Source organism: Pelmatolapia mariae, linkage group LG14 (assembly GCF_036321145.2).
Source record: "Pelmatolapia mariae isolate MD_Pm_ZW linkage group LG14, Pm_UMD_F_2, whole genome shotgun sequence".
In the NCBI taxonomy this organism is placed as follows: domain Eukaryota; kingdom Metazoa; phylum Chordata; class Actinopteri; order Cichliformes; family Cichlidae; genus Pelmatolapia; species Pelmatolapia mariae.
The window spans coordinates 2,925,818-2,935,000 of record NC_086239.1 but is presented as its reverse complement, the minus strand read 5'-3'; the positions used below and the strand labels follow the sequence as shown (position 1 = coordinate 2,935,000).

The window sequence follows — 9,183 nt, the reverse complement described above, 5'->3', positions numbered from 1 at the left end:
GTGATCTGCTTCATGTCACCAGCCTCTTTCTGTTCATGCTGTTCTCCCGCCTTTTCCCCTTTTTCCCCCTGAATCCTTAAGATCTTGCTTGGAGTGTGAGACAAAATCCTTTTAGTTTTTAGAGGCTATCTTGTTTGGACTAGCTTATATTTTAAATGTTTGGCCAGCTTTCCTGACATCCTTAGTGCAACACCGGGGCCACATTTAACTCTTTTTAAACAAGAGTGTGTGTTCTCAAACACCCGTACTCCTGCACAAAGTGGCCTCATGTCTGGGCTTACGTCTAATCTCTCTGTGTGACTAAAGGAGTTTTCTGCCAGCTCCTGGTCTCAGCACAGCCTGTGTTAGATTTGTCCCAGTCTTGACAGCAGACTTTGTATGGAGATTTAGGAGCAGCCTCTAGTTGTGCAAAAGAACTTACAATTTCATTTTTGTTGGCAAGTTGCACAAGGGGAAAGCCAATTCTGCATTTGATGGCAGTTTGTGCCTGTTTACGGGAAGACCCTGTGTCATGGGGTATTGTCAAAGCCACATGTGAAAAGCCACATCATTGCCAAAGTAAATTTGTCCATATTCTTGTCTCTGTTGTTAGGCCATATCCTGTCCACACTGGTCTCAGTACAGCATCTTTCTAAAGCGCTAGCACTAATGAAATACAGCTCAAATTATGATGATTCATATTTTCTTTGACCAGAAGAAGTGGGTTTTTGAACAAAGTGCTTACTTGTCTTATTTCAGGTAACATGCTTATTATATTCTGTCCACAAGAGGGCAATGGCACACTCGGAAAGGAGTTAAACTTCCAGCTGTTTCACAGCAGGGTGATGTCAAAAAACAGTGCTTAGTGTGGTGACAATATCACACCAAACCAAAATGTGGAGAGAAATCCTTGAGCAGGGGAAAGTCCCTCTCTGGGTTTAATGTTCTCATTGTTAGAAAATGATTTGGATTTTGTTTGTGTGTGTGTTCATACGATCCAGGTCTTGGTGAGTGAGGACTCGGACGGTGAAGGAGTGGTGGCTCACTTCCCAGCTCACGACAAACCTATATCCTGCATGCAATTCAACCCCAGTGGTAATGCACACACACACACGTTCGTTTTCATGTCTTTGTGAGGACATCTCATTGACATAATGCTTTCCCTAGCCGCTTACCCTAACCCTAACCATCAAAAATGAATGCCTAACCCTGACCCTCAGCCTAAACCTAACCATAACCCAATTGTAACCCTGACACTAAAACCACATTTTGAGCCTCAAAAATGCCTTCAAACTCGTGGGGACGTCCCCGCAGGTATAGCATCATGCCAATTTTTCTGTCCTCACAAAGATATGTAAACATGCGCACACACACACACACACACACACTCATAACTGTTGAAGAAGAAGACTGAACACTCAGTGACCAGAACACTAAAAACAGCACAGCAGTTACACGTCCATTCAAGTGTACAGTAACATATTGTTTGTTTGGCTCACATGTGGCTGCTTCATCTTGTTTCTTTGGTTGGGCTGGATGTAACCATCCAAGCCAAATTCCAACTGTGTGTATTCCACTTAAACAAGTGTTTGGCCTGTGTTTCCCCAGCCTCAACAAAGGAAGCACATGTAGATCAGACATTGTATCCCATACGGTAAATGTGTTAGTTATCACTTAATCTTAGAGAGAATGCAGTAAACGAGAAAAGAAAAATAAAATCAATATTTGCTGTGAGCACCCTTTTCCTTCTAAAGGATGATCTGATTTACTTTAAATTTTCAAACAATCTTGCTAATGTATTTGTAGGCTAGCTTTGCAATCTCCACCTCTGTTGTAGAGATGTGTTTCAAACAGGTTGTGAATGGCACACTGATGCAAGAAGACCAAGCTCTGCATACTTCCAAAATAAGATTTTTACACGAATCACTTTTATTTTGAAGTCTGATCCAAAGTAAACACAATACTTAGGCTGCCTGGAAGAGGCATTTCAATAACTGCTTTAGCAATCTTCATCAGGGACTTTATGTTGTGCATTCTCCTATGTATTTGGCAGGTAGGTTGTTCCAAGCATTTACCTAGTTTTGTCTTTTTATGTAATCTGTTGCTTTAGTTTTTTTCTTTCTTTTGTTTTTAAAAGAAAATCCTTCATCATGGTGCAAAACGAATTCAGTGCAAATTAAATGCTGACTTAATTTGATGTGTTCTGTTTTATTTTTTTGCACCAGTGTTTGTGTTCAATATGTGTTTATTCTTTGTCATTTACGAGCAACACATGACAAATGTGACAAACGAGTCGTTGAGCACCAAAACACATGCATTGGTTTAAACATTTTTTTAGCATTGACTTCATTCCACATAGAAAAGGACACTAGATGCTTTGTACGTGTGAACAGGCTACGTCATCACTTTCTGTGTGTGATCTCTGCGTGTATGTTTCTGTTACTCCTGCTGTGTGTGTATGTGTGCAAGTTAATAAAGAAGCTGCTGAGAGATGACTCTAACCCTGTGACCTCTAAGCTCCAGGAATCCTTGACTTACTTAGACTTATGACTAAACTTAGCAGCTCCATCTCAGCAGGTTTAAGATCATATTTTAGACAAAGACAGGCCAGACATGGTTGTCTTAACCCCACATTCTCCTACCTCCTGTCAACAAAATCACATATATTACCCATCTATGTGGCTAAGCTACTAAATATGTGCTTATATTTTTTCCCATTAGGATACTTATCTTAAGGAGCTAAAAAGGTTGCTAAGAAGTAAAGCTTAGGATAAGTAGTTGCTCTTGATATCTTGCTCCTCCCCTTAAAAAAAAACAACGAAAACCAACAAAAACCCCACAAACAAACATTGACTTTGACCACAGACACTACTAAAAGCTTGTTTTGTTCCCAAATCATTTATTGAAGGCCGACAGACCAACTTTATCTGGCTTTGATGTAATGTGATCATGATCAAGTGAAATATTTAAGTTGACCATTTGATAACCCGTGCCTGGATTTGCCAGAATAATGATTTTTGAAGTCATGCAAACAGAAATGGCGCCAAGAGAAGCCAAAAAAAACTGATCAATGGCCATTAGTACCATTGACAGAGAGTTGGGGAATGGCTGCAATCACAGCATTGTAAGATTGTGAAAGATGTACCCTTAGGCCCCCTCCTCGATTCAGAGATGGTCGTTCATCAGTGGTCATGCCAATTTGCATATTACTGATCATGAAACTGGCCTCACAGCCCATTGTTAGTCAGTGGGGCTAGTTTCAGTCATTAATCAAATGTACTGTTTGTAAGGTTGGGGTGAAGATGAAGACTCATCCTCAGTTGGATGAGTGGTGAAATGTTTCTCCCACTGAAAACACTACGTTCAGGATTTCCTTAACTGGATAATTGAGCATGCATCAGGACATTGTGTTTCTGTGTTTAGACTGTCTCTTCTTTTTTTATTTTGGTAACTGTTTGTCTTCTGCTTCTTGTTCCTAGTTTTACTTCAGCTGTCTTGTTAGCCTTAATTAGTCTCAGCTGTTGTTTGTTCCCCACCTGTGTCCTGCCTGTGTCTTTATTCATCCTTTGTTCCATTGTTTCCCTGTGTGTTTCCCTGTGTGTTTCTCTGTCGTGCCTGGATTTTGTTAGTTTGCAACTTGGACTTTGTTTTGCTTCTGTTTTAATTAGGACTTTTATCAGCCGATAAATGACTCACCGTTTTTTTTCCATGAAGTCTCCCTCTGAAGTCTGCTTTTGGGTCCTTTGCTCTGCATACTCCATTACATGTCAGGAGTATTTGAAAGCACTGGATGTAACTGGTAAAGGTTTTGTGGCAGTTTTTGGCCTTTTCTTCTTTGATTGGTCGCTGTAGTTTTTGTAGTTGAAATTAATTGTTAAAATATATTAAAAAAAATCTTGATTATGATTCTTACAATTATGTAAAGTAGAATAACCATTTCTAAGCAGCCAAATGGGATCAAAATCCTCTAACCTGATCCTTTGCAGAAATAGGAATCACTCGTTTTTGTTAAATGAAAACAGAACATCTTTATTCTAAAATTGATGCTGAAGGAAATTGGGACTAAAACACTATGGATATGTGATACAGTTCTGGCCGAAAGCTTACATTCACTGAACGCTTCATGGTCATCAATATTGGAATCAATATTTCTGCACAAAAAAAAATGTTGTTAGTCAGCTGACTATGTTTTTTATGTCGTAGTGTAAGAAAAGTGTCTTTGTTCATCATTTAAAGGAATAATGTCGTCTTTACTTTTAAGACCAAAACTAGGCTTCCGCTGAATTCGGTGTATTCCAGTGCTGTTCATGTAGATTTTACAGTGGTTCTAGTGTACTGATTGATGCTGCGTCAGCAAGCCAAAAGAATCTGCCGTGACGCTTTACACGGGGCACTGTCATCATCAAAATTCCAGACACATTTTTAATCTTTCTAACTCTTAAGTGAGCCCAATCTAAAGAGCTAATACAACTTTAAAATGCAACGAAATGCAGTGAAAAAACACAGATTTCAATCCTTTTAAAAAGAGAAAAAAACTGCAGGCAGAGCATGTGATGAGATTAGGTTAAATCTGAACACAGGCATAGAAACTTCTCTTGCAGGACTGCTTTCATCATTGTTTTTCTTTTATTCATTTTCATTTCTAAGCTGCCTCTTTTTCAGTGTTCTATAATTAAAGGCCTCTTGTTTTGATCAAAGTCCAAATCCTGAGTGATTGGTTCATTGGTTTGCCTCTAAGTGAACTCGTTCCAAGTTAGTGGAAGTGGCTTTTACTGAACTACCTTTCTTGCCTTACTGAGGTTCGCTTCACAGTGTTCAACCTCAACATGGCAGAAACAAGAAAGAAACAATGATATGACTCCAGTAGAGCCTGGAAAACCAAGACGTTTTGGCTGGGAAGAGTTATGTAAGAAACCCCAGTGGCTTGTGTGTGTTGGAGGCTCTACAGAGGGTGGACCGTTCGCCGCCAGTTATTGGTGTGGCGGCTGGCGCTTCGGTGGATCTGTGGATCTATTCCTAGTGGTGTAATTAGAGGGACGCAGATGAAGTGCAGTGGCAAAGAGCTCTCTTTAACAGCTGCGATGTGTGTGTGCTTGTTTTCTTTCACGTCTCGTCCTTTTCACTTATCCTTAATGATCCTTGACTTGATTATTGGGTATAACGCCAAGGTCAAAATAGACTCATATTTTGATGAAAGAGATACTGTCCAGCAACTAGGCTTTTTTTTTTTTTTTTTTTTTGGTGGGTATGACTGGCACTAGATGGAGTGATTGATTCAACAATCAAGCGAGCCCCATCCGCTTTATTCTTCCCAACCCATGCTCAGTTCGATAAAATCCTTTACATGCAGTTGTGGAAGAAGACATCCTGTAGTCCTGTATTTGCAGCCTAAGAGAATGTCACGTTTTGTACTTTTTTTAAACAGCTGATTTTAGTCTTGAATAATATGTATGAAGCATGTATTAAGTATATGTAATAACATTGCACTGATATAATAATGTGAAAGGCATTCCCAACTCGGAAGGGTTTCACTTGGACCACAATCGAATAATTAATTAATTCTGAACTTTTAAGTACTCATTTGTCATTTTTCAACTAAAGAGATCCACAAAGTTTCTGCTTTTCAGATTTAAAGATCTGATATTTCCTTTCTTTTCAGTCAAAGTCCATTTAATATTCCTGGAGTTTTGACTGGTTGTACAATGCAAAACATTTTGTTGCTTTAGCTTTCTTAAGCTTTTTGCTCACTTCTAGATTTTATTCTGAGGTTACAGAAAACTTCAGTTAATTTCCCTGGGTCTTGCAAACTTAGTTTTCACTTAGTTTTTTAGGTGTAATTTAACAGGCTAATAACTTTTAAATAATGGCCATCCCTAACTTCATTTACCTCTGCAGTAACTTGTGGCTATAGCTTTTAAATAAATGTAGTGGATTGAAAAGTTCAGGCATTAATGAAACTACTCAAAGCATCACCCATGCAAGTATCTGCTATGCTTGAATAAATGTATTTACTTAGTAACCTTAATCATTGCAGGTTGTTGTTACTTAGAATATTATCAATCAAATTCACAGATTAATCAGAAATCTTGCCTGACCATGAGTCAGTCAAGTTTTGTACTGGATATATTTTCACCTTTGTCTTGTGAAGAATCCTTTTTCAGCCTCATGAAATCCACGGTAGATCAGTAAAACACCACTGTGCAGCCACCTAAAAGTTTTGAATAGGGACGTTTTGAATACCCCTTCAAAGCCACGACTAATGGAAGCTGAATCAAGACTGAATCTCTCCCCTCATGGAGCTGTCCCATAAACCATATCCCTGGTTTAGCAACAGGCTGGTCTAATGAATAGCCTGGCTTGTTGTGCCTGACCATTGAGGCAGCTGTGCCATGAAGGCAGCTCGTGGTGTAATAACTCTATCTGTACATCTCACTAATGTGTGAAAGAAACCAGGCTGTTGCCGAAAAACCTTGGACCCACACGCACATGTTGAACATGAGGGGAATTCCCACACACAAGCAGCTTCGCTCGGCCGCACATTTAGTATGGATTAAGTCATGTCTTCACACCAAGATAGTAATTAGCACTCGTAGGCGGCTCTGATCTGATTTACAGCTTCTACACCACAGGCCTCTCAGTTTTGCCTTTTTCAGAGATTAAAAAAACAAACAAACAAACAAAAACTGAATTTTACTGAGACTACTGTAATATTTGGGTGTGTTTTTACAATGCTTGTCGTACTTGTTGTAGCTCAGGCTGACACCTCCATTGTTTGCTATTTTTCATTAGTATTTGACAGCAGACCAGAATGTGATTTAAAACCATGCATTGTGCAGGGGGCACTATGAGGAGATGTCGTCCTAGTGTTCAACTAATCTCTAGCTATGGTGTTTCTATTGTTTCAGATGAAAACACAAGGTTTAACAAAGATGTGATTTTAAGCTGGTCATGTATGTGTTTATCAAACACATTTAACTTCTACAGTAAACAGCTATTTTGGTACAATGAGAGGCATTCATTTACTGCCTACTTGTGTATCAAGGTGGTGGTTTTAAGAGCCTAATAGCATTGGTTCTAGCATCTAAACTCTGACTTCACCATGTACATTTCCAGTCTACAAAAAACACGGTCTGCATTACACAGTGTTTTCTAAAGTAGTTAAAAAAAATTTTTGTTTTGTTTTTTCTTTTTTACAAACAAATCATAAAATAATGAAATATTTGCCATCTCAGTGGATAAGCCCGGGGCTCTTGCAGGTGAAAAGTGGTTATTAAAGTGCATGGTCAGAGCTACAGAGTGGAACTGGATGAGCTTGACAGTGACTCAGGGCCTCTGGAAAACTTGGCTGAGAAAAAACTCCCCACAACAAACAGCAAAGCCGTGTGGAGTCATTTATAGCCCACATGGTGCGGTAACGCGCAGGTCATTTCGAACTTCTTTATGGTATGTGTGTAGGTGGGAGACTGAGTGGGGAAGAGGAGAGTGGGGAAGTTTCTTGTTTCTATGAATTGTGGAACGGTTTGTTTGTTTGGCAGCGTATATATGGAAAGCAGTGGTTACGACTTGGTGTTCCCAAATGTTCCCTTAATTTTTTTCAGCAGAGATAATTTGATCTATTCAGTCAGACAAAAAAAGAGAATTCTGGAAAAGGAGTAGTAGCTCAAGCCGATGTGCACCCAGCACCCGGCACTCACGTATTAAGGGAATCAGACGTGGCTCCACAAAAATGGAGAAGAAAATGTTACATGAACTCGTGGCTACATAAAGATGTGTGTTATTTATTAATGTTTTAAAGTAATGTAATGAATATATTTGTTGTCAAATACTGTAATTAATAAGCACTTAAAATGCCCTTATAGCAGAAAACCACTATATAAATAATTAACATTTATTCAAATGTTAACGATTTTCCTGTAATTTATTACAGGTACACAAGTGTGTTTTAAGCTTTTTACAAATACTTGTGTAGTACTTATACAATACATATGTTTATTATGTTTTGCATTTGCAAATTTTTTGTATCTGCAGATAAATAAAAGCATAATTACAGCATCAAAGCCTGTTTGTAAAGGCAGAACAGTCAGATGAGTTTACATTACTTTATGTAACTTCATGTATGTGATTATTTGCCTGATGAACCATGTTTCCTCTTGTTACAAAGTAACTTTGCATTGCTTTTTCCATCATTCAAAATAATTTGTTAGTCATGTTTGTGTTTTTATTTATTTAAATGATTAAAAAACCCTACATTCAAATTAAATATAGTTATGAAACCTGAAACAGAATGGATGGCCTCAAAAATCCTTTTTTGTGACACACAGCTTCAGTGGACCAGCTGAGATCTAGGAAGTCTTAAATCTTACCTATGAATGGCAGCTGTGACAGTTTGAAGGGATTTCATTGGTTAACAGAACTGAAAAAATGCTCAAGCTAGCCCATAAGAAGTTTACCTCGCTCTTGGCCTAAGGGATTAAGCTCTGATGACAGTCCCAAAGTCTTTCAGTAGATTTTAAATCCATAGATTTTAGATGTCAGCAGAATGTTCTCAGGATTTTAAAATATGACATGACAAAAAAAAAAACTGCTTTTAACTCCTGTCAAAACCTTCTTTGAGCTGCTGTGAGAACATGTTTGTCCCATGTTGAGAAACCACAAAAGCAAAACAGAAAGAACTGGGCTTCACTGGGAATTTAGATTAGTGGCAGTAAACTGGTGTTGAAGCTTTGGCAGATGAACCTTTGCAGGTGAAACAAGAACAGAGGCTTCCTTCATGTTTTCGCCTTTTTATACAGTCAATAATGTGCTCGTTGGACAGCCTTTTGGCAAATGACAAATACAAACTTCTCCTCTTTAAAACAATTCCAGCAGGAAGTTTGCAAATATGTAAATGCTCCATAACACAAACTTAAGTAGTGTATTTTTCCACTTAAGGTGATGAAAGAACAACCCTGAAGCTCTGCTTTGAGAACAGTCACGCTTTGTGAACTTGACCGCTATGGTGCCTGCCTCTTATGTGTCGGCACGACTTTAAAGCCAGGTGACTTTTGCCCTGTTAAAAGAGCCAGCGTTCCAGCATAGTAATGTCAAACTGCTAGCTGTTTCTCCGCTAGGTTAGACACACACACACACACACACACACACACACACACACACACACACATATATACACCTTTTTTCATATCTATTAATATCTAAGTGCTCACA

At 38.7% G+C, this 9,183-nt stretch overlaps 1 protein-coding gene across 4 annotated transcripts in view; it reads left to right on the top strand.

Moving 5' to 3' along the window:
- bcas3 (BCAS3 microtubule associated cell migration factor) overlaps positions 1–9,183 on the top strand; it is a 323,139-nt gene that overhangs the window by 51,639 nt on the left and 262,317 nt on the right. For all 4 annotated transcript variants that reach the window (XM_063492927.1, XM_063492926.1, XM_063492928.1 and 1 more), the window contains exon 13: positions 981–1,074. In XM_063492927.1, coding sequence (XP_063348997.1) covers positions 981–1,074 — 94 coding nt within the window. The remainder of the gene's footprint in view (positions 1–980; positions 1,075–9,183) is intronic.